General features: G+C 33.3%; 1 protein-coding gene across 6 annotated transcripts in view; it reads right to left on the reverse strand.

The window, feature by feature from the left end:
- The window catches only part of HELZ (helicase with zinc finger), a 266,896-nt gene that overhangs the window by 47,186 nt on the left and 193,058 nt on the right, over positions 1–26,652 (reverse strand). For all 6 annotated transcript variants that reach the window (XM_007482771.3, XM_007482772.3, XM_001379116.4 and 3 more), the window contains 5 exons: positions 24,823–25,027; positions 7,329–7,380; positions 6,203–6,393; positions 3,691–3,898; positions 1,314–1,390 (listed from right to left, as the gene is read on the reverse strand). In XM_007482771.3, the coding sequence (XP_007482833.1) occupies positions 1,314–1,390; positions 3,691–3,898; positions 6,203–6,393; positions 7,329–7,380; positions 24,823–25,027 (733 nt within the window). The remainder of the gene's footprint in view (positions 1–1,313; positions 1,391–3,690; positions 3,899–6,202; positions 6,394–7,328; positions 7,381–24,822; positions 25,028–26,652) is intronic.

Consider the following 26,652-nt stretch of genomic DNA (forward strand, 5'->3'; position numbering starts at 1 on the left):
TTGGCCATGTCCTGAAATGTCTACCTTTATAACATCTGTATCTTTCCTCTGACAATGCCACATCTGGCACAAAGCCCATTTGCAAAGCAAACCATCCTCCACCTAGACTATTAGTCTACTGGTTGATCTCACAATTTTAAGTTTCTCACCTACTTCAGTCCATTCATTCCTTTGACTGTCCTCAAGTGAAGTTCTGATTGTCTCCCTGTCCCATCCCCAATTCAATAAACTCTAGTGACTCAATGCTATTTCCTCTATTAAATTAAAATCCTCTGTTTGGCATTTAAAGCTCTTCATAAAATGGCCCTTTGCTACATTTTGAATCTTCTTACATTTTACTCCTTTCCACATACTATATGATCCAGATATGCTGACCTAATTGCTATTCTTCATACACAAAACTCCATATACTTTCCCCATGTTTTTAGGTTGGTTGTCTCCCATCCCTAGAATTCACTCCCTTCCCAACCTATGTTTTTTCAAGATTCATTTACAAAAGCACCTTCTGACAGAGACCTTTCCCAGTCCCTCTGGGATTACCATCTGTCTACTACATGTATAATATACATACAAACTTACTCATAAGTTGTAGAATATAAGATTACATATATTAGAACATGAGCTCCTTGAGAACAGGAATTGTTTTACATATCTTCATCCCATAGCATTTTCCTTATCACATAGGAAGCACTTAAGAAAAGTTTTTTGATGGATTGAAATGTATTCTCTTAAAAGGATTAACTTTCAAATCTCTCCATTAGAATTGTCCTCTATTCCCCAAAATGAATCTTAACAATCTATTTGATCACACATGGCTATAATTAGAGATGAAAAATTAACAATGAAACCAGTTATAATCTTGATCAGAATTTTTATACTAAGGCTATTATACCTTCATATTCATATATTGTCATGGAAAATTCTGATATTTACAAGTGTAGCCTTAAAGTATCATGGGGACACCTTCTAGAATAGAGCCTATTGAGTGTTTTTTTGGTTTGTTTTTTTAAAACCCTTACTTTCTTATTAACAACTCTAAGACAGAAGAGCATGGGCTAGACATATAGGGTTAAATGACTTACCCAGGACTGCACAAACTAGGAAATGCCTAAAGTCACATTTGAACCCAGGTCCTCTCAATTCCAGGCCTGCCATACTATCCACTGTGCCACCAAGTAGCCTCAAACCTATTAAGTTCTAATGTGACAAGGATATGAAAATGCTTGAGAATAACATGTTGGATAAATGAATGATCAAAAAAGACAGTATGATACTGAAAAACAAAATACATTTACTAAATGTAAAGACCATACCTGTTTGGATTCTAAAGACTTTTTCTCTGGAGTGCGAATTTTATTTACTTCAGGTCCAGGATTAGAATCATTTTTACCTAAAAAAAGTAATCGAAACCATTGTTTTGATTTATATAAATGAAATGAAACTAACTTCTTGTGATTATCCACACATTAAAGGATTAGTTTCATATTCCCATTTAAATTTTGTTCTTTCCATTTTTAAAAAGTTGCAATTTTTTGCTAAATGACAAAAGAAAATAAATCCTCTTACTAAAGTCAATGATAAAGTATAACATTGAGAGTTGTACTATACAAAACAACAATAATTACCATAAAACCTACAGCATGTTTATTTTATTACCTTGATTCTATTTGAACAGAATTCTACCCCTTCAGCAAATGCTTAGAGTTTTATTTACAAATATATGATTAAGTTTCATTAATTCAAAATGATATGGACATTTGATAAGTAAGTACTTCTTATATATTTTATAAAACATATGAATTATCTGAGTGTATTAAAGGTTTTACATTAAAAACAAAATGGATACTAGTAAATGCAATGAGTAAGTTAATTTAAAATTTTAAATCTCAAAAAACCCAAATTTCAGAAGCATTCTAAAACAGAAAGTCCTTTAATATGTGGGCCTTATCTGTTGGTCATTTTTATACCATTAAAAAATCTTGATTACTTAGTCTGTAGTTTTATTAATAACAAGAGAACTTTCCAGATTAAAAAGTACTTACCTCACAACTTGTGAGCTAAGGACTTTAAGTATTGTCTCCATTAAGCAAACAAAAGTAAGGAATTGAAAAGTTTAGAGCCACAGTTAATAAGTGGCAAAGCCATGACTTATTCTTAAGATTTTCTACATGAAAAAAAAAAAAGCTGCTGATTTTAATCTGAATGTTCCTTTTCTTCAATATCCCAAAATTCTGTGCAAGAAATTATTTTGTACTTTATGCACAGAAGTAATCATGCTTCTCATCACTAGATTACAGCAAATTTCATAGTAGAGAACACTATAATAATGATATTTTACTATTAAATTTTCATTTTTTTTGCTAATTTACAGTGTAGCCATGTTTCCTGCTTGAAAGTTTAAACAATGACAACTCAAAGAGAATTAAAAATGAGCACAGAATTATGGAAATTTAGAACTGCAAACAATTTGAAAGATCAACTAATCCAGTTGCCTATTTTATAGTCAGGGAAACTGAGGCACAAAAACTTAAATGACTAGAACCTAGGTCCCTTACTTTGATTCAAGGAAAATATATTGCAAAGGACATGGACAACTTTTGTACTTTTGACATCTTTCTTCCCTGTTTTTTGTTGTTGTTTTTTCTGACTCAGAAGAAACTTTTCTAAAAATCAAAAACAAAAAACTACCTTCAAGTTGCCATTGAGTTAAGCTTACACTCCGATTTATTATGCTTTCTAAGGCTATGTCTGGGGGAACTTGGGATTAACTCTATCAACCTGAAATTTCTCTCAGTAAATTCTGATAGACCAGAATCACTTATATAATGAAAAATTCCCTTCTATCTTCCTGATTCAGTTTAATGATTGTGCAAGGAACAAGCAACAAAAATATGAACATTAAGTATGATACTAAGATAATATTCCATTTAAATAAAATGATACAAATCAACTCCTACAATTTCTTACATTAAGAAATTCCTCAATGGAAACAGAATCTTCTATAAAAAGGAAGTTGATCTTGAACTTTGTCTTAAATATATTTCCCCATAGGTCAATTTTTAATTAAAAATAACTACCTTAGAAAAACAAATACATAATAGAGTCAATGACTTGCTAATGCACATTTTTTGGATGGCTGTTAGGATCTTTATGGAGTCCACTATACATACCCATATAATACTGATGTACTCTTAGTGTTACACATGAGATTAGATAGTCACTATAATAAAGCAATGTAGTGTTCCTGACTTTTAGAAGGATAAGGAACTTGTGTTTTATATTTTGAGAACTGTTCTATGTATCACTATAAAGACAGGGCTCATCAATAAGTCCACAAAAAAATAAACCTTGTGGTAGAGCAAGGAATTTTACAATGGGGTTTTATTATAATTTCAAAATTCAGGGTAAATAAATACAATGGATGCTTTCTTCTTCCGTGACCTAATTAAAATAATCTCTTTAAATCAATTATTGTCATAAATTGTGTTTAAGAATTTCTAAAGGAACTGGATTTTTCTGTCTCAAATTTTAAGTGCTGAATACTTAAAACATAAACATTAAATATTCTACCAGAAAATAACATATCTAGCATAACTAATGGGTTCTTTAAAGGGAATTTTCTAGTTGGTGGCTATTGACATGCTTAGCTTATATTCTACTTATGATTTGAGTATGGCAAAAACAACTCACCATTTCGATTTTGTTCATGTTGATCCTTTTCCTGTTGCTGAATTTGTTGTTGCCCTACACTAACTGGCGAATGATGTCCAAGGCCATATGGTATAGGTGACCCCCGTCCATGTGTCTGTAACAGGTTCATATTATATGCCATTGCTGCCTGATGTGTAATGATTCGAGGGTCAACTGCAAACCTACCCTGGTACCCTGTCCATGGTACCTATACAATTAGAAGAATTGAGATTATTGATCTATTTTAAAAGATTGCAAAAGACCAACTATTCCAATGGTATTGGTATAGGTGAAAGAATATCAGGGGTGAAAGTCAATTCAAGAAAGGAGAATAACTCATGATTAGTCAGAATTTACAAAATGACCACCACACATTTCATCATAAAGAATACTACAACAATACATTTATTTGCAAAGAAATTATGTGACCCACCCACCATTAGTGCATAAATGAAAGTTGAAATTTTATGAGTTTAGATAGGAACAGAGGTATTAAAATTTTTTTATTTATTATCATTGCTTTGCAAACATTTCTCCTCACCAGAATATATGCTAAGATTACCATGAAAGATATTATGCCAGAAATGCAGCTGGCCATATAGGTTGTGTATAATTAATGAGAAAAAAGAAAATTTTAGTCTGTGCATCTTAAATAATCTTTGAAAGCAATCATCTAATCTAGACATTAATCTACATGTGAATAAAAAAATTATTCTTGTGGATAAAACTCAAAAATATTATTCCTTCTGCAAGTATTAGTGAATGGCTTTGTCAACGGATTACATGTTAGGTCATAAAATCTGAAAAAACTTATTTAAAAAGATCTTCACATGTTATCCCAGTATATTCACACAAAATGAATAAATAGAAATTGAAGTAGCAATTCTTCATTTAATTAAAATCTGTTGAAATGTAGACTACTGGAAACTTTGTATAACAAAAGCTTCTGTGACCTAGTAAAATGAAACCTAGTTCTAAAGCATGTACTATTTATGAAAGATGATGTTTACCACGGCTAGGATGTCTAATAAGAAGAAACTAGCATAAATTATAAAGTCTATACTTATTGTATATGAACTCTGTATTTTGAGATGACAGTTATTCTCATTAGATACCTGAAGTATGACATCTGGCCAATTTGACAAAAAATATTTCTTTCTGAGCAGCTTTATTTTTTTTTTCCAGGTAGGGAGTAGAGAATAGGCATGGAGAGAATCAAGAGAGGAATAGGGTAATACAATGAATCATAGGAACTGCTTGAACTAATTGCTATAAAGGAAACACATTATCTTGGCTAAATCCCTAGATCTGGCAGATGGAACAGCAAATCAAATTAAATTACTAAAATATACTAAGTCTCAAAGGAAATTGAAATGTTTTAAAAATGTATTGAAAAATGCTGAGATCTATTACTGAATCTCTTTAACTATCCCTTGGGTTGGGGGCAGCTGGGTAGCTCAGTGGATTGAGAGCCAGGCCTAGAGACAGGAGGTCCTAGGTTCAAATCTGGCCTCAGACACTTCCTAGCTGTGTGACCTTGGGCAAATCACTTGACCCCCATTGCCTAGCCCTTATCACTCTTCTGCTTTGGAGCCAATACACTGTATTGACTCCAAGACGGAAGGTAAGGGTTATTAAAAAAAAAAACAAAAAAACTATCCCATGGGTTAACAGTCCAAGGTCCCAAAAGTCAATACTCATAGAAAGGGCAAAGTTGTGTTTTTAAGTAGCTATAAAACATCATAAAGTGAGGTATTTCTCAAATAAAGCTAAGAACAAGGTATAATCTGAAGCCTTTTCAGGAGGCAAAGTGTTCTCAAATGACTGTTACCCCTTAGTTGTTTTAGTGTATAGAAAAGATAAAATCTCCATCTGTGAAGTTTTATAGAAGCAAATAACACCACTTTCTAAAATAAGAGACCAAATCATAGAATCATAGGCTTCGCTAGTCTCTAGCCAAATTAACCATGATAAAAAAAAAATTTTTTTTCAAGAACCTCTTCTTCAGAAATAACCTATTCCTTTCTTTCTCCAAATATGCTAATGACATAGTATAAACAAAATATACCATGTTCATTAGCTTAAATAAAACTTAGAATTTCAAGGTTTTATCCAAACATCTCATTCTTTTGAGAAGACAGTCCTGGATCCTCCAAGAACAATCCAGCAGAATGAGAACTCTGGTACTACTTCCTATAAAGGTTGAAAAGCCTGGAGTACCAGGTGGGAAGCTTATTGTAATGAAAAGACTAGCTAACTTCATAGAGCATCAACACATAACATTGTCTAGATAATGAACTGTTTTTAAGACAGCAATTCATGAGGATTATAACTAAGGTAACAAAGGGTTGCAATCTTTGTAGTGTAGTGAATACCTACATGGATGAAATCATAGCTTTTCTGTAGTATTGAGACAGAGTCTCAACTGGATTGAGCATTGTTTGGGTCAGTTTTTATTATATTAATTAGTAATTAATTTAATAAATAGCAAATATCTAAAATCTATACTTACTGGTAAAGGAACAGACATAACCACATTTCCTCCATAGACAGCAGGTACATAAAGAATACTAGTCCCACTGTGAGGATCTATCCTTTGAACAGGACTAGGAGACTTTCCCATATTTGGGTGGGGTCCAAGAGGGGAAGGAGGAGTATATGCTCTAATAGGATTGCCAATGAGTACAGAAGGATTGGTTTGAACTAAAAATAAACAAGAGAAGGGAAAAAAATGTCAATGTTTTCAAAATGTACTCCTTATGAATAAAAAAATTCATCCAAGAGAACTATTGGGCAATAATACATTTAATACATAATAATGATACATTTTAGACATTTGCACATTTATGATGTCAGTTTGACACCACAAAATAATACAATATGTACATGTTATGTACATTATAATCTTCATTTCAACAGTCTTGAGATAAGACTGAGGAGAAGAGCTTTTTGAGAGAAATAGATATTAAGAAAATCTACTTTAAAGGGCAGGTAGGTAGCCCAGTAGATAGAGTGCCAGGCCTAGAATTAGGAGGACCTAGGTTCAAATCTGGCCTGAAACTCTTCCTAGCTGTGTGAATATAGGCAAGTCACTTAAACTCAATTGCCTAGCCCTTACCTTTCTTCGGCCTTAAATAGGTAAGGATTTTAAGAAAAAAAGAAAAAATTTTGCTCAAACAAGTTAAAATTTTTTTTCTAAGCAAATTTTAACTTAAATGCACCCAGGAAGTGAAATTTAGCAATGATCTAAGTAACTTACTCCCAATATGTTTTCAGTTATAATTTTAATTAAGTATACCCTGAAAATAGTAAAACATAAAACATGGACATGAAACAATTCAGAAACAAAATAAAATCTCTAAAGTGAAGAAAAAAGGAAAGCTGAATGAACTTATAATTTCTCAAAACACTCATCTTTTCCTAGCTCATTTCCCTGAAAACTCAAGGTAAAAAACCTTTTTTTAAAACACTTCCTTTTTACATAACTAAAAAATACAAGTACACAAATAGTCAAGCATGCTGCAAAAAGCAATTGGAAAGTCAAATCCTAAATTCTATTTTAAACACCCTGAAATTCATGTTATAAATATTCACATAAACAAAAGAAAAAAAAATTTTAATAGTAAATTTTCACTCACCAATTCCCTCATTCTGGAAATGTTCATTCTGGTTATGATTATGGCCTTTTCCCTTTAAAAAAATTATGATTAGATTAGTTTAATTCTGACAAATTTGTATGATTTTTCCCTAATCTTTTATAAATTGAATGTGTATAGCCATCATTAAAGAACCAAATATATGAGAGAATATTAAATGATTATGAGATTTCTCTAAACTGGCTAACTTTGTTTTAAAAATTATGCCTAGAAAATCTGGCTTTAGACACTTCCCAGCTGTGTGACCCTGGGCAAGTCACTTAACTGCCCCCCCCCCCCCTTGCCTAGCCCTTACCACTCTTCTGTCTTGGAACCAATACACAGTATATTGATTCCAAGATGGAAAGCAAAGGTTTAAAAACAAAATTATGCCTAGAGACAGTTACTAATCTTGAGGCCTCAGTTTCCTTATTTATGAAATGAAGGGGTTGGACTTCTAAGTTGTCTCTTAGCAATAATTTTATTTGTACATATGGGTGTGTCTATAAAAGCAGAGATTAACTACCTTAGTTACCTTAGTGGTATTAAAAAAAAAATTAGTTTCCTGAAAACTTCTCTGTAAGTTCTCCAAGAATGACATATGAAAATTTTTTTGTTGCAAACATTTCATGATGAGAATTAATACTTTGAAAATAAAGTTTCTGTTTACTATCTTCTAAAAGTAGCTCATGGTGTTTTAAAATATAAACTCTACAACACTAAGGACTACATCTGTTTACTTGATCTAAATTAGTATTTTCCAATTAATATCTAAAAAAGAACTGAAAGATCAAATTCTAAAAATCACAAAATGCAAAAGAATTAAACCACATAATTCACTGTAATCTCCCTTTTCAAAATGGGTACACAACATAATATAGAAATTGCAGATGGTAGGGTTTGGAAAAGAGTTCTAAATAGTGATAATATATCTTGTAAACAAATATACATATACCTAATTAATACAAAACATTATAATTATTATAAGCCAGATGATGCTAGTAAGAAGGGAAGGAACTGCTCACTTGGGGGACATTTTTCAGGTCACCTGAAAAACAAATACAATAACAATATTTTAAGGTATTGTACTTTTAATTTTTCACCTTTTCCCTCCCTGGTTTTGTTTCCAAATTTACAAAAGTCAGTTTTTTGAAAAGCATTGCCCGGGACAGAGGTGGGGGTGGGGGGGGAAGGGGGGCAGTCCTCACACTGCCTGCACAATAGTAACAAATAATGAAACTTTTCTGTTATGATTTTTGATTTGTGTTTTTCCTTTCAAGTCTTCTAAAAAAGCCAAAAAAATGATTGTTTTATAAAGTGAATAAGCTATATATACTCAATCAACAAGTATTTATTCAATACCATACGTGGGATCCTGTGTTAGTTGCTGTAGATTAAAATCCTTGCCCTCAAAGAGCTTAATTTCAATTGAAGGGATAAAATATGTATATATGCATATATGAGAATAAAAAATAATATAATACACATATATGAGAATAAAAAATAATATAGTCATTTTAGTGGAAAGGTACTAGCAACTAAGGAAATAATAAGTAAAGTCCTCATAGAGGAGATCATATTTGAGTAGCTATTAAGTTGAAATCAGGCTGTTAAAGGCTTCAAATATCAAAAAGAAGAGTTTATATTTAATCTCCGAGTCAACTCAGAGAGACACTAGAGCTTACTGATGATCAGGAGACCCATAGGATCAAACCTATGTTTGATCTTGGATATCATGGAATATCTTGTAAATTTGGTGTGATGAATTAAATAGGAGAGAAATGATACTGAGGACCATTAGCAGGCTTCTGTAATATAGTCAAAGCAAAAGGTGATAAGAAGATTAGAGTAGTAATCATGTGAGTAAAGAGAAGAGGACTGATGCAAACGATATTATGAGGATAGGAGTGGCAAGATCTATCAACTGACTAGATAAGTGTGGTTATTATAATATGAGACATCCAGTTTAGAAGTTGGTGATTCAGGACAGGAATGGAAAATACTCAGGTTGGATATATAGACCTAACAATCATTTGTGGGGAGAGGATAAATGAATTAAGGGGAGCTGATGAGAGCATCAAATAAGAGAGTATAGAGGAGAGAGTCTATGACAGAATCTTAGGGGATACCCAGATACCCAAAGTTACCCACATGAATGATGATGAAGAAAAGAGATTGAAACAGGTGAGAGGAAAACTAAGACTGTTTAAAAAAAATCCTCAGAAAGGAGAGAGTTATCCAGGAAGAAAAGGTGATCAACAGTGTCAATTACTTTAGAGAGATCATGAAGCAGTAGGACTAAGACAAAGGTATCAGACACAACAGTCAAGAAATCATTATTAATTTTGGAAAAAGCAATTTCTGTTGTTAATATGTGCTTAAAAAAACGAAGTGACTATATAGAACATTTGAAAAAAGGTACTAAAAATAAGCACTGCAAATGATTAATGCTCTTCTTAACATTTTGTTCCTATAACCAATATCTCCCCAAAACAGTTTCCCCCTAGTTTAAAATTCCTAAAATACTCTCGACAGGAATGTTTTCAGTACAAATTAAGGAGATGGGAAGAATTATATGAATCGATACAAAGTGAACAGAACTAGGACTGTATACTAGTGTTAAGATTAAAATTTGGGCCAAACTGTGGCAGGTAAAAATTAGTTTTACTCTAGAAGTATTATATTTTTATGAGGTTTATTTAAAGATTAAGAAATAGAGAAAATACAAAATAAGAAAAGCATGTGCCTAGGCCCAGAGATCCCATTCACAACCACTTACATCTTGCTTGCTAGGTGGAGATCTGTGTCTCCTTGGAAGCGGAAGTAGGAAGAGAGTATCAGAGGAGAGGGAGGGAGGGAGAGAGAGAGAGAAAAGGATAAGAAGTTTAAATACCAACTCTGGCTCAGGCTGAGCCAAAGTGGGCTTTAAGACCCTGGATAGCCAAGGCTATCTGGGATAGTCTAAAGGAATCAGTCCTTATCACTCACGTGACCAATCTGAAGGAAAGCAGTCCACAGGGCTCCTCCAACTCCAAACACCAGGCTTCAACTGACTCTAGCCCTCCTCCCAGGAAGAACTCTAGAGGCTGTTCTCTACCTCACTTCCTGCATCTCACATATGCCAATGGTGGCTCTAGCTTGACCTAGGACTGTCCAGAGGTCTGTCCCTTTTTTGCACATGTCTGTTGAAAGCCATATTCTCAAAATAATTAAATCTTGAGTTTGCTGCAGCCCTTCCTAATCTTGTTACACTGAGTAGGGTGGAGATTGTAGTTTCCAAGACCTGATTCTGTTATTCCAAGTATCTCTATTGTTATTGATCAGGAAATAGCTAAATTCAATCTTCTATAGAATGGTCTGAATAAGGTGGAGTAGTTTTAAAATTCACACTAGTACACTGTATCAGAAATGTAATGATAGTCAAACGTGAAAGATTTAGCTATTAAGGTCAATACAATGATCCACAACAATTCCAAAGGACTCTTGATTAAAAAAAAAATGTTATCCACCTCCAGGGAGAACTGATGAATTCTGAAGTATATTTTTTTACTTATTTTTTTTTCAACATGACTAATGTGGAAATCTTTTCCATGATGTCATATATAAAATAATAAATTTTAAAAATCAACAATAAAAAAATTTAAGAAAAAACAGTATATGTTCAGTATTTTTTAAAGTTCACAATTTACACATTAAAGTACTATACATTTATAGTAATTTTTATATATAATATCTATACCTATATATATATATAACTATATAAAAATATATAGTACTCAAGACACAAGGGCTAATATCTTCAGCAAGAAAAAAATAATTAACTTTTGGCCAAAATAACAATACCATAACATCTCAATTGCACAAAAATCAAACTTGAACAATCTGAAATGTCCAGAATAGAGTTGAACTCAAAAGTTGGTAAAGGAAGAAATTGCCTTTGACAAAGATGCAAACTCCTGAGTAACAATTCAACAACAATAAAAGCAATGAAGAGACAAAGTTATATTTAATGAGCTATAACTGTTAACAATAAAAGAAAAAATATACTCATTGTCTATCAGTGCCTACAAAAGTGAATTTCCACAAAAAAAAAAAAATAGTTCTGTGAAGCACACAGAAAAAGGGTCAGGAAAAGGAAGGAACAAAAGGAAAATCAGAAAAGCGAAGCAAAAGAAAACAAGGCAATAGTTTGAATGGTGACAATTATTGATTTATTTATTTAAATACATATTTAAAGAATTGATTATAGGAACAGTAAATCAAAGATCTATTTCTAAATAGATTCTTCTAGCAATATTATATAACTTTGAGTAGTAGAGGACCAAAAGTTGAAGATCCCTCCAAGACTCACAGAATGTAAGAGTTGTAAAGGACCTCAGAGGTCATCTAAACCAAACTATCTGAAAGGAATCCTCACTACTGCTACTAATTCTCATTGTGAATTCCATGAAGTGGTCACATCATGCCAATTTTTCTTGTATATTTCCATATCTTACATATAATGATATTTCAAAATAGTTTAAATTTGAATAATGAAACCTGACAAATGAATATCCAGACCCTATTTACTCTCACTCTCTCTAAGACAGCTCTAATTATTAGGAAGTTTTTCTTGTTATCAAACCTAAAATGGCCAGTACATATTCCATTTATTATTCCTGATTCTGCCCTCTAAGACAAAAAAGAATAAATCTAATCCCAACACAGCTGCCATGCCATCTTGAATTTGTTTAAGCTAAATTGATTATATTCCTTCAAAAAGCCCTTGTTAAGTCACAGACTCAAGGCCCATTCTAGTTGCTTTCCTTACCAATGTCCTTCTTAAACTGCAGCAATCAAAACTGAATAAAATATTCCAAATGAGACCTCACTAAGGCAGAGTAAAATGGAATTACTACCTCCTCATCACTCCCAGAATCTATACCTCTCTTAATGGTGATGAAGAACACATTAGCTTTTTTTAGTTACCACATTACACTGTTAACTCATGTTAGGCTTGCAGTCCACTAAAACCCTATGGTATGTTCCCAAATAACTGTAATATACATGCCTTTGAAAACTTAAGACTTGAAAAGTTAATTTTTTTTGTACCCCATGGCTCCTCCCTCACTCTCCCTATCTTTATTTTAAAGTCTGGAACATGCTAAAAGAGGAAGTAGAAAAATAAATTGTACTTCCTAGCTATTTTTAGTAATAAACAACTTACTTATTTTTGTGTAAATCCATTATCTGCTCAAGTAGATTATAAACCCATTAAGTGCAGAAACTATTTTTTATAATTTTCTCTAAAACAGAGGTTCTTAATCTAGGTCCATGAACTTTTTAAAAAATATTTTGATCATTGTATTTCATTATTATGTGAACTTTAGATTACACCACCCTACTTAAGTCTATCAAAAACAGGAATGTCTACAGTCATACTTAAGGATTAAGTATTTAGGAGGATGGCCTATGACAGACATGTGCTAGCAAAATGACAAATCAGAAACAATTGACAGACCCTTAGGCAGTCCTAAGTCAAGGTTAAGCTACCATTGGTACATGTAAGATGCAGGAAAGTGATGTAAAACCATCTATATATTTTGCATCACTTCCTCTCTCAGGCCTCTTTGGCGGCGTAGAGGTGGCTGGTGGCAGTGTGCTGAGCCTTTCGGCATCTTGGTGTGGTGGCAGCAATTGTCCGGGTTAGCGGTGAGTTTTCCTTGATACCATATGGGAAGAAGCCTAGTAACCTAGTTCAGGTGAGGTGTTTTCTCTGAGTTCTTTCAGAGCTAAGGCTGACTCTTTCCTCCTTTTCCTTCCAAACACCATCCTCTTAGAAAAAGCCTCTAATCTTCAAAGACCTCGTGGAAGAGGACTTTGTACTCCCTCTGGCACAGGACAGGCGGGAGAAATCCTATACCTTTCCCTCTCTCTTCTCCTTAAGACATTATTTGGGATATTCCCTGGTGACCAAATTTAATTTAGATTAGGTCACAACCCTAAAATTATCCTTACAGTCTGGCTAATCCACGAAGGGTGTGACGAGGACCCCAAATTTCTGTGAAATCTCTTTCCTTTTTCTCTTTATTACTTCCTGAAGTCAGCTTTTAAGCAGTTTTTCCCCTCTCTTTTCTCCTTAATTTGAATTGAACACAGGTTGTTTGTTTGTTTTTTTAAACCTAAAAGCAACAGGTCTGGGGAAGCATTTTATGTATGAATCCCCTTTCCCTTAGGGAACAAAGGGCCCAATTAGGCAAAAGTCACTGACAATACTGCCTAGATTACTCTTAATTAGCAGTGAAGGAAACCTGGAGGAAGTTTTGGCCTTGTCCTGCTCCCCATGTGTCTTGTGAGGCCTGGTAGGAAAATAACTAATATATATATATATATATATATATATATATATATATATACACACACACACACACACACACATATATATATATGTATATATATATATACACACACACACACACATACATATATATATATAAATAATACATACATAGATAAATGAATACACATTCTCTGACATTTATATGGTGGTTGAAGAATTGGGGACATTAAACATTTCAGAATATCTCCAATTTCTTATGTTATTAGGTCATTTCATTTTTATACTCCTAAGTACTGTGATAAGAAATGCTAACTTGAAGCAAAGGATAAACTATGGGAGTGGAAACACCGAGAAAAAGCAACTGCCTGAATACAGAGGTTGAGGGGACATGACAGAGGACAGACTTTAAATGAACACTCTAATGCAAATACTATCAACAAAGCAATGGGTTCAAATCAAGAAAACATCTAATGCCCAGTGGACTTACGCGTCGGCTATGGGGGGTGGGGGGGAGGAAAAGAAAATGATCTATGTCTTTAACGAATAATGCTTGGAAATGATCAAATAAAATATATATATAAAAAAAAAAAGAAATGCTAACTTGAAAAAATTTGAAAATGAAATGCAGAAAAACACGAAAAAAATTCGAACCTAAAATGCAGGGAACCATGCAAAAATCTGAAGCTAAAATACAGAAAATTATGCAAAAACTGAAGCTAACATACAGAAAAACATAAAAAAAGCTTAAGCTAAGACAGGAAAACCTAAAAATTTTTGAGGCTAAAATTTTGAGGCTAAAATACAGGAGAACATGCAAACCCAACTGGATAATTTAAAATGTTTCTTACAAGATCAACTGGCAAATATCCACCCCACCAAAAACAGGTCTGAACCTGAAAAGCCTGTTTCTGAACCTCTAAACAAGGAAATTCCCTTCCGTGAAATGGAGATGCAAAATACCTTTCTTATAGCTCAGCTAACAGACTTGTTCTCGCTTAGTCTACAAATCTTGGCTGAACTTAATCCCCAAGACCCTTCTCCTGAAACCCAAAGTTCTGAAATCCCAGTTTCTCCTGTTTCTTCTCCTACCCAAAAACCAATTCCAGCCCCAAGGAAATCTCCTCCTTCTAACGAAACTCATTCTAGTCAAATTGACCCACAGGTACCAAATTCAACTAGAAGTCTTTTTCCTCTAAGAGAAGTACCTGAAATAGGATGAAATGGGGATGTGGTGGCTCTAAGGCACAATATTCCGTTTATTCCCCAAGAAATAAATGAATTCACACGAAATGTTCCCAAATATGAACAAGATCCCTTTCTGGTAATGAAATAGATGACAGACATATTTTTTCAGTATAATCCATCTTACAAAGACATTGAAAACTTGCTATAGGCTTTCTTAACTGAACATGAGAAAAATAATTTATCATATCAATAAAACCGGGGACACAATGCAGCACACTGGCCATCTCAGGATCCCAGATGGGACTATAACAACTCTAAGGATTATTTACAACTATACCATTGTAGGGAGGTCATTTTAACAGCAATGAGAGAGTGTGCAGACAGTACAGATAAGTGGACAGAATTTGAAAGAATTTAGCAAAATGAGGAAGAGACACCCTCCAGATTCATGGAAAGAATACTTGAGTTTGGGGGTCAATACCTGGATTTTGACCTTTCTAAAGAAAACTGCATAAGACAAATTAGAAGGCACTTTGTCAATAACTCTTGCAAAGGGATCAGGGATTATTTTAGAACATAGTGCCCAAGATGGCTAGAGATGGACCTTGAAGAATTGCAGAAAATGGCTCTATATGTTTCAAAGGGAAACAAAGAAAAGGAGGAAGAGAATAATGATCTTATGGAGAAAATGGAGAAAAAATTGATATATTTAATAGATAAGATGGCTAAACTGAAAAGAGTGCATGATACTCAACCAATGGCACTTGTCCCTTACCATTACCTGCCAATTCTGTGAGAAGGGCCACAGAATAATAAGAGTATAGAACTTTATTCAAGGCAATCAGAAGGAACATGCAGTTTAATAACAACTACAGACATGATAATTATAGAAATAACTATAATAATGATAATGGAAACCACAACTTTAGGAATAATAACTATAGGAATAGATATTGGGGAAATGATAACTCAAACCAAATGACTCTACAACAAGTGGTGCTCGTCCAAAAAAATACTCGGGGCGCTAATGCCCATCAGTTCCCAAATACTATGAAGGTGTCCAGGGAATGGGGGTAGGGGACTGGGGCACAGGAATCAGAGGATACAACCTTTGATTTTCTGGACCCTGATGTCCTACTCTGTTGTCCCTATCCACTACCCTCCCTATACTGATGAGCCCCATGTTACCTTAAAGGTGGTTAACACCTATTATGATTATCTCCTAGACACTGGAGCTTCCAAGTCTGTATTAAAGAGCAGACCTGATTTACATTGCTATTCCATTGGCTGAGAGAATGTAATGGGAGTGCCAGGGATACCCCAAAGAGTTAAAAAGCTTTCCCCTAGAATGGTGTATGTAGAACCTCTAGAAGTACAACATTGCTTCCTTTTGATGCCTGACTCCCCTTTAAATTTCCTGGGGAAGGACCTTCTATGCAAACTCAGAGTCATAATAACTTGCTCCCCAGATGGTTCCTTATCATTGGAAGTGCCTGAGGAATTGTTAAAATTACTCCCTGTACTTCTCTCAGAGAGTCAGGAAGGGAAAGAGCATCCCACCTTTGTAATACCTGCAGATATACCAGTCTCTTTGGGCCACATCTTCTTCCAATGTAGGCTTACTTAAGTCAGCTGTTCCTGTGCAGATAAAAACTAATCTAGCCCACCTCCTTCCATCCTTCAGTATCCCCTCTCAAAATAGGCAATTGAGGGTATTATGCCAATAATAAACTCATTAATTGACCAGTGAATAATAATCCCTTGTAAATCTGAATACAATTTGCCCATCCTGCCTGTTAAAAAACCAAAAATAGGGCCTGATGGTAAGCACCTCTATAGATTCGTACAGGATTTGAGGGCTGTGAACAACCACGTTATAAAGAGACACTCCATAGTTTCCAACATACATATGATTATTTCTTCTATTCCTAGCACAGCTACATACTTTACAGTAGTAGACTTGTGTTCAGCTTTCTTTTCCATACCTATACATGAGAACTCCAGGCATATCTTTGCTTTCACCTGGAGGGGCTCTCAGATTACATGGAGTTGTCTGTCACAAGAGTTTGTGGAAAGCCCAAATTTATTTGCACAAATTTTGAGCCAAGACACAGATGAATATAACATTTAAATATAGTAAATTAATCAAATACAAAGATGATCTACTCAGCCTCAACATAGATGCAGAAGCATGTCAGGAAGATAGTAAACACCTTCTATTGGAACTACATAAAAGAGGGCATAAGATCTCAAAGAATAAGGCTCAGTGGTGTCTCCCCAAAGTAGACTATTTGGGGTTCATCCTGACTGCGGGTGCCTGCTCTATTTCTCCCAAACGAACTGAAAATATTCAAAATTTAAGCGCTCCTACCACTAAGAAACAGTTGAGAGCCATTTTAGGAACAAAAGGTTTTATAGACAATGGATTCCTTGCTATGGGGAAATTACTAAAACCCTAATAGCACTAATAAGGGATTCTGTCCCTGAACCCCTCAGATTAGAGCCAAAACATCTTCCAGCTCTATCAGACCTAAAACAGGCTATCCTGTCTGCCCCTGCTCTAGGCATCCCAGATTACAAGCCATTTACTTTGTATGTACATGAGCGAAGAGGGGTAGCTTCAGGTGTTTTAACTCAGACTTTGGGACCTTCTCAGTACCCAACTGCTGATTATTCTGCCCAACTGGACCCAGTAGCATCAGGAGCACCACCATGTCTTAGAGGAGTAGCTGCCACAGCCTTACTAGTGACAAAAACTGTTGATCTAGTATTAGGATGACCACTAACAATTATGTGCCCACATGAGGTAGACTTCTTTTGAAATACTATGTTTTTGGGTTTTTTTTGCATTTAAAAACATCAGAGGTGTTATCAAACTACCAAAGAGATCCATGGCACAAAAAAGGTTAAGAACCCACTCCACCACTCCAACCCCCAGGCAAAAACATAGCATTCATTATATAGCCTTGCATCTAACAAGTGATTCAAAAAATGTTTATCAATAGTTATAAAGTTAAAAACAAAGTTAGGTCTACTCTTGTAATTACCAAATAAAATTATCTTTTAAAAGTCTTTCTTAATTAGAATTTTCCTAATCCTTCTTGACCTCTATCCAGCACTGATACTACTAATGACCCTATCCATCTGGATTCTATGTACTCTCTCAGGTTTTTGTGACATTGTTCTCTCTTGGCTCTCTGGCTACATATCTGAATGCTAATTCTCATTCACCTTTACCAGATTATCATCTTGTCATGTCCCCTACAAAAATATTCCAAAAGTATCCTGGACCTTTTCTTCTCTTACCTCTCTATCACATATAAATTACTATTATATATATACATAAATGATTGCTAGATTTGTATATACAGCCCTAATATCTCTCCTGAGTGCTAGTCTTACTGTACTAACTACTTATTTGACATCTGCAACCAGAGGTTCTATACACTCAAATTCAACATGTTCACAAGAGAATCTTTTCCCTAAAACCAACAAGTCTTCTAAATTGCCCTGCATCTGTCAAGGGCTTATCCTTATAGTCATACAGGTTTCCAAGTACATCATTATCTTTGACTAGTTGCTCCCCTTCTTTCTACACAGCTTTTGAACTAACAAATCTTGTTCCTCACTCCACTATATTTCTTGATTAGTTCCCTTCTCTCTATTCACATTGCACCCACACTAGTTCAGACCTCTTGCCTAGACTATTTCAATAGCCTCTTAATTGGCCACCCTCCAGCAATTCTTTTTCTACTTCATGTCCATAGAGTTCTCCAGGTGATATTTTTAAAAAGCATGTCTAACCATATCAAGCCTTTGCCCAACAAATTCTAGTGGCTTGATTCTTGGTTATCCCTAGGATAAACTACAATTTCATCTCTGGCATTTAAAGTCCCTCACAACTTGGTTCAATTTATCTTTCCAATCTTATCCTTACATTATAAGCCTTCATGAATACTCTAGTCCAGTTAAATGGGGCTTCTTAACATCCTTCACACACAACATTTTATTCCCCTTTTGCATGACTTTCTATTGCATGCCTTTCTACTTTCTCATTTACCAAGATCACCAGTATCAATATATTCCCTCTTCATCTTTAATTCTTAGAATCCTTAGTCTTTCAAAACTCAGCATAAGTGCCAGTCTTTTATGAAACCTTTCCTAATTCTACAGAATTCCCTGTGGTAGATGTTATCTTTTAGATACTCTTGTTTGAAGGTAATACTGGGGGGATTATATTAAATAAACTTCCAAATTCCATAATCCATTCCAAGATTTTGGCTTATTTGCCTATTGGCCTATATTTGCAAAGGAAAAGCCCAATTATTGATATGTAATTATAAAAACAAGACCACTGAGCTGGTTCACTGATACAAATATTTGGAATATACACTGTAGATGAATAATGAAGTGGCCCCAAAATTATCTTACAAGGAAAAAAAAATGAGTTGAATTGTACTTGAGAAAACATACAATGCTTTCTATAGTCCCATGTTTCCCCTTGAAAGAATAATCCATATTTTACCACCAATATTTTTTGGTTATACTCTGACTACATCATCAAATTCCACAATTTTTTTAATATTGTCAATCCTCCTATACAATCCTTTCCCTCACCCTCTCAACTAAAGAACTCTCTCAAAACATTGCACTTGCGCACACACACACACACATGCACACACTTATATACAAAAATCCATAATATTCAACATCTGCTCCTCATCTCTAATTTGTCTGACATCTTTTTACAATATTTCTACTTTCACTCTACTCTCTGATAGTGGTCTTTTTGCTTGTCCTTCTACAGGGAATCTTGACCCAGCCCTCCAAACCATCATCCTCACTCTTCTAATCATCAGACTCTCCATATATTTGCTCTTTCGCTGTCTCATATTAACATGTCTAAATCATCATCCTTAAAATAATTCTTTCCTTCCATACTCTCCTTTAACATCCTTTAACTTTTCCCCTTCTTGGTTAAACTTGGAAAAGCTACATTCATTACCTCCACTACTTGTTCCTTTACTTTCTCTTTAATTTTTTTTTAACCCTTACCTTCTGTCTTGGAATCAATACTGTGTATTGTTTCCAAGGCAGAAGAGTGGTAAAGGCTAGGCAATAGGGGTCAAGTGACTTGCCCAGGGTCACACAGCTGGGATGTGTCTGAGGCCAGATTTGAACCTAAGACCTTCCATTTCTAGGCCTGGCTCTCAATCCACTGGGCTACCCAGATGACCCCTCTTTAATTCTTTATAATCTAGTTCTTACTTCTTTCAACCACAACTACTAAAGTGCTCAGTGATTCTTAAATGACAAATCTAATAGCCTTTCCTCAATCTTCATTCTTCCAGACTGACTTCTCTGCACCATTTCACACTACTGACTGCCTCTTCCTCTCTAGCTTTGCATGAAGACTGTTCTCTCCTGGTTCTCCTCCTATTTATCTAACTATTTTTTCAACAATCTTCTTTCCTGTATCTTTATCTCCACCATACCCACTAATAGTGAGGGTCCTCTCCCCACAAGGCTTTGTCTTGGATCCTCTTCTCTTTCTCCCTCAATATCTTTTTTCATGGTGATCTCAGTAGCTCCTGGGTTTTAAGCATACAACAATTAAGCTAATTATAACAATCAACATTAAGGTTACCAGCTTCCTCAAAATATAACTTTTGGTGATTAGAAAATGTCATGGTCCTAGTAGTTTCAAATGTGCCTGACTATTATTTTTACTTAAAGTTCTATTATTTGTGAATTTTCAGAGAAAAATTATTTCAGAAGAACATGCTTTTTTGAAGCCAACAAAACTATTCTACCAATTCTATACTTGTGAATAGAGTAGTATTCTCTCATAAAGCAGTATTAGTACATGGTCATCATTTTTACATATTCCAACTTGCCGGTAAGCTGGAAGGTGCCTAACAAAACAAATATCCACAATTACATCTGTACAATACCCTGTGAATTAATATTCATTGTTATTATAAAAAAATAAAAATACCTCCTTTATGGACTACAATGTAATAAAAATAGCAAAGAATTAAGAAACACAATTAAAAGGCAGAGACCTAATAGAAAACAATGAAACCTAAATAATGAATAAATTGAAGAATAAATGCTAAAAATAATTAATATCTATGGGAAAGAAAACAATAAATAAATAAGTTACTTAAATTTCTGGGATACAGTTAAAATAGCCCTCAGAGTAAAAATCCTCTCTAAGAGCATATATTAACAAAAGTGGGGAAGGAAAGAATTATTAAACTGAATGTGCAATTTTAAAACTATAGCATAACAAAATCCAATTAAGCAAAAAAAAATCTTGAAAATGAGAAGGAAAATAGATCAAATGGAAAATAAAATTAAAAATATAGAGGGAAGAAAGGGAAAGGACAGGGACAAGAATTTATTAAGAACCAGATACAAACCAGATACTACAATGTATTTTACAAATACTTTCTCCTTTAATCCTCACAACAGCCCTGAGATGTAGGGGCTATTATTATCCCCATTTTACAACTGAAAAAAAAAAACAAACAAAAAAAACCCAAAACCAAAAAAAAATAACAGAGGTAGACAGAGATATCATTATCTACATTTGAACTCAGGATTTCCAGATCCCAAGGTCTAGGACTCTATTCACCTAGCTCACTACAGGACAAATAAATCAAACAAAAAGTTGAAGCTTTTAAAAGACCTACAAAATCAATAAATAATTAACTAACCTTATTGAAGAGAGGAAAAACAAATTACCAAAATAACAAATGAACAAAGGAAAAGTTACAAGAATAATAAAATGTGAATTATCATTTTTATGTGTGTGTGTGTGTGTGTGTGTGTGTGTGTGTGTATTACACGTCAATAAAAATGAGACATTTTTAAAGGGGGAAATTATCTACAAAAATATAAATTACTAAAATTAATCAAACAAATAATAAAGTTCTTAAATTTAAAAACTGAACTTTCTGTAAAAGAATTATGAAAAAGGGGAAAATAGTCAAAACAGAAAGATTTACATGTAAATACTATCAAATAATTAAGTGGTATTTAATATCAATATTACACATTATTAAATTCTTACTAGTCGACAAGCACTGTGCTAGGCATTAGATATACAAAGAAAGACTCAAACAGTATCTAGCCTCCTAGAGTTTACATTCTAATGAGAAAAATAAAAATGTAAGTAAATAAATATGTACAAGGTATTAACAGAGAAGACTGATGATAATCTCAGAAAGAAAGGCACTAGCTACTGGAAGAATCAGGAAGGCCTAATGCAGAAGATGTAAACTTTGAGATGCTCAGCTGGAAGAGTAATTTGAAATGTCCCAAAAGAGGTTTATAGGGTGGGCATGTAATTGAGAGAGATCTGGGCTGGGTATAGAGATCCAGGGATTATCAGAATAAAGATAATTGATTTCATATTAGTTGATAAGTGTAGCAAATAATATAGTAGAGAGAGAAAATACTGACCAGCACAGTGCCTTGGGGACGATTCATGATTAGTGGGCATGTCATAAATGATAATCCAGCAAAGGTAAGTAAGAAGCTCACATTCAGGCAGAGGGAGAAACAGGAGGAAGAAGTCATAAAAATCCAGAGAGGAAAAAATATTTAGAAGAATGGAGGCTATTCCTATGTGAATCTTTAAATCTTATCATAATATTAAAGATGAAAAATTTAACTCTTTATGTGGAATTATGATAAAAGCAAAGTAACGAGGAAAATATAGGGGAAAATGGCTCGGTGTTATTTCTGCTGACATTTCACTTTCACTTAGTGATTAAGATTTTGGGGGATGTGGTATAAATACCGTGAAAAATCTATACCATAAAATCTTGAAAGTGGGTGATACAAAAAAAGTTTTGAATGTTATTTACACTCAGAAATCAATGGTAAATAGTAATAAGAAAGGGAATAAGATTTTCTAGGTGGTAAAAAAAAAATCATTTTAGAGAAAGCCACCTCAGCATTTTTGTATTTTGTGTAGTGAACCATGTAGAACAAAGATTATGCTATTAATAACTCTTCATTCATTTTTGTATTCCGCAAACATGAGCATTTACTATATAAAAGATACAAAATTATGTGTTGGGGAAGTTACAAAGTTATAGAATATATATTCCTTGTCCCTAAGGAACTCACAATTTAGTTGGAACAAGTGAATTCAAAACATGATTCCTTCATCTTTATGAAAAAGATACAAATTACTGGCCTATTATTTTGAACAAATTACCTAATTCTTTCTAACTCAAAGCCCAGGCATGTTCTCCACTATTCAACCTTATCCCTATTTCAATTTCTATGGTTAAAAGCTTAAAATAAAACTATTTCAAAATTTATTTAATCAAAATGTCTCATTCTTCTGTAACTTGAATAATTTCCTGGGTACTAAGTACTATTGTGCTGTAAGAAATAATGAACAGTATTACTTTAGAAAAACCTGTAAAGACCTCTATAAGAACTGACACAAAGAGAAATAAGCAGAACCAGGAGAACAATATACACAGTAACAGCAATACTGTATAATAATCAACTGCAAAAGACTTAGTTAATCTCAGGAATACAGGATAATTCGGAAGGACTATTTGACAAAGAATGTTATCCACCTCTAGAGAAAGAACTGATGGCATCTGAAATCAGATCAAAGCATACTATTTTTCACTTAATTTTATTTGTGTTTTTATTTTGGCATTTTTGTTTTATATATTTCTATCCCAATAGGACTAATATGGAAATATTTTACATAATCATTCACGTATAACCCAGATCAAATTGCTTGGGGGAGGAGGGGGAAGCCAGGACCATTTGGATCTTATAATCTCAGAAAACATGTTTAAAATTGTTATTATATGTAATTGGGAAAAGAAAATATTTTTAAATAATAAAATGCAGACTCAATTGCTATTGTGTCTGTCAAAAGTGAATTAGAAATGCTTCCATCTTTATAAATAATATTTTTATGATTGATTAATATCAATAATTTTAATCCTCCTTAATAAACAATATTGGAATTTTTTTTAATCTAGGGGAAATGTTAAAGATGTCATTCCTATCACTACCTTGTTTAGTTAATGATTAAATTTTATCAGGAGTCCTCACAAATATATTAACTGTGTACTTCAGTGTTTTAATAAAAACAGCTTATAAGCGGACTATCTACAAGGGTCCTGATGTCCTCCTTTACATTTCTCTTGAAACAAATCTAGGTCAAAAGGCATTTCAACAATCTTTAAGACAGGTCCTTTTATGGCAGGCAGCATGAGATACTGCAAAGGATGTTTGGTTTGGACTCAAAAACCTGATTTCATATCCTGCCTCTGCCACGTTCTTCCTGGGGGACGATGTAAAAGTTAAACAGACTGTCATTCAATATTCTCTTTTGCAAAATGAGGGGGGTGGGTTTAGTGACTTCCAATGTTCCTGCTAGCTTTAAATATACAATCTGGTGATATCTAAATTAGGAAATAGCATGAAATATTCTTTGAAATAATAGTCTATAAACAAAGACTCTAAATATATCTATTATACAAAGACTTATGAGTCTACTACTACAAGAAGAATAATTTGAATAAGTTTAGAAAGACATTAAAATTACATTATGTATCCAAAATTTGCTAAGATGGAAATCTATTAGATAGTGGAATAGAAGGTTACTATCATGAGGATACCAAGAGTAGTTAGCATTAAATAACTTCTGATGAAGTTGTATTTAAAAACCAAGTATAAAAAACATGGCTAAGAAGCACCATGTTGTATCATCTAAATCTCCAGTTATACAAACTCCAATAGGTACTATGTCTACTTACATTTTTAAACTTAAATTCCTATATCACTTACTTACTATAACTAATCTAATAATATACATAATAAATATAAATTATATAATATTGTATGTAAAATATGTAATAATAAAACAATATAATAAAATATCATTTCTCAAGAGTTATTTTTTTTTCCAATTCCATCTAGTAGTTTTTATTTTAAAAGTTTTACCTTGGGTGGTGACTGCTGCTGTTTGATGGTATTTCCCAAATGTTGCTGTCTTAGAGCCCGAGGGATAAATTCAGGAGCAAGTGGATTCAAGACATATGTTTTCTTGAGCTCCAAAGCCTCTAACTGCATTTTAATCTGTTCAAAAGTGATGCCATGTAGGCTTTTGTTATCATGACACAGGGCAATAAACCGCTCCCAAAATTTCCTATGGAAAAGATATAAAGATCAGCTTATCAGTAGAAAGAAAGAGATCACAAACAAAATAAACTGAAGAGACTTAAGAATTGCTTTCCTTGAAAATACTTAATAATAGCTTAAGTCATCAGTAAATAGCTTACTTGACCAACAAGAATTTTAGGAATATCTTTACCATTTGGTCACAAAACATTTGCAAATCATCTCAAAATATCATAGTCATTGTCTCCTACAAAGTTATACATAAGGCAGATATCCAAAATGTTTGTTAGATAATTTACCTTAGAATAGTCAACTTTCAATTATCTATGTCAATAGAGAGATGCTCTTACAGAAAGATTTGCTTTAAAAACTAAGGATCTGAACACTTCAGTTTTGAGAAATACGCTTACTTTTTCATATATATTTACTTTTACTTGCATTCCTGGTTAGAGATAATCAACAATCAGGTGAGAACAAATAACCAACCTAGAATTGAAAATTGGCTCGGATAAGTCATATTGAGGTTATTAAAAAGTAACTGAAGAAAACTGATTAATTCTTCCTTTATTTTAACAATCTTTTCTAAAATAAAACTTCTCAAAAATATTAAATTTCTTAATCTTCAGCTGTCTAAAATGAGCATTAAAACATTATACAAATTTGCAAAGGAATTAAATTAATAATGTTAAGGAGAAGAAATTAACAAAGTACAATGTGATACAGGAATTCAAAACACATTAAAATGAAAATGTCATTTAACTTAAATAGGTTATTTAAAATAAATTATCAATCTTACACGAGTCAGAAGAATGATCCTAAAAAGCTAAAAAGATTTTATATATCCTGTAATTAACTAAATGTTATGAAACATAACCACTTAAAAGTTTTTAAAGTCTATGTAATCATTATAAGAATATTTAACAAGTTTCAAAAGAGATTTTAATTATGCTAAAAAGTAGAATATGAAAATGATTTCTCCCATAATCAAAAAAGTTCAAGACAACATAAATAGAAAAACGTATTATAACAAAATAGCAGTAGAGATGGCCATCACAAATAAATTTTCTACTAAATAAGCTTATATACATATTCTTCTATGTTCCTTAACTTTAAAAAAATGTAAGTGTAATGTTGAAATGAGCAAAACAATCCTATATGCAAATAACATTTAAAAATATTTGACTTAAAAAAAGATACTTTCAACAAATCATAGGACTGCTTTACATATTGTTATCAAATAAAAGCTGAATAGCACTACAAAATACAACAAATAAAATTACTTTCTTATTTCCATAGCTTATGGTCTAAAATCAGAGACTGGTTATCTTTAATTTGGTATTTAAGGGCTATCAATCTATAAATTGCTTTATTGTTTCAGAATTCAACTGTGAACTCTTATGGCTATAAATTCCAAAGTGTATATCTGTATATCTATCTATCTAATATACATACAGCATATGTATGGCGTATATGTACATAGAGAGGGAAAGAAATCTTTCTTTTTATTTTTTTCTAAATCAACCAGGTATTAATTTCACAGTCGTTTTTTTTTTTTTAAAACCCTTACCTTCCGTCTTAGAATCAATACTGTGTATTGGTTCCAAGGCAGAAGATTGGTAAGGGTTAGGCAATGGGGGTTAAGTGACTTGTCCA

Source organism: Monodelphis domestica, chromosome 2, assembly GCF_027887165.1.
Source record: "Monodelphis domestica isolate mMonDom1 chromosome 2, mMonDom1.pri, whole genome shotgun sequence".
Classification (NCBI taxonomy): domain Eukaryota; kingdom Metazoa; phylum Chordata; class Mammalia; order Didelphimorphia; family Didelphidae; genus Monodelphis; species Monodelphis domestica.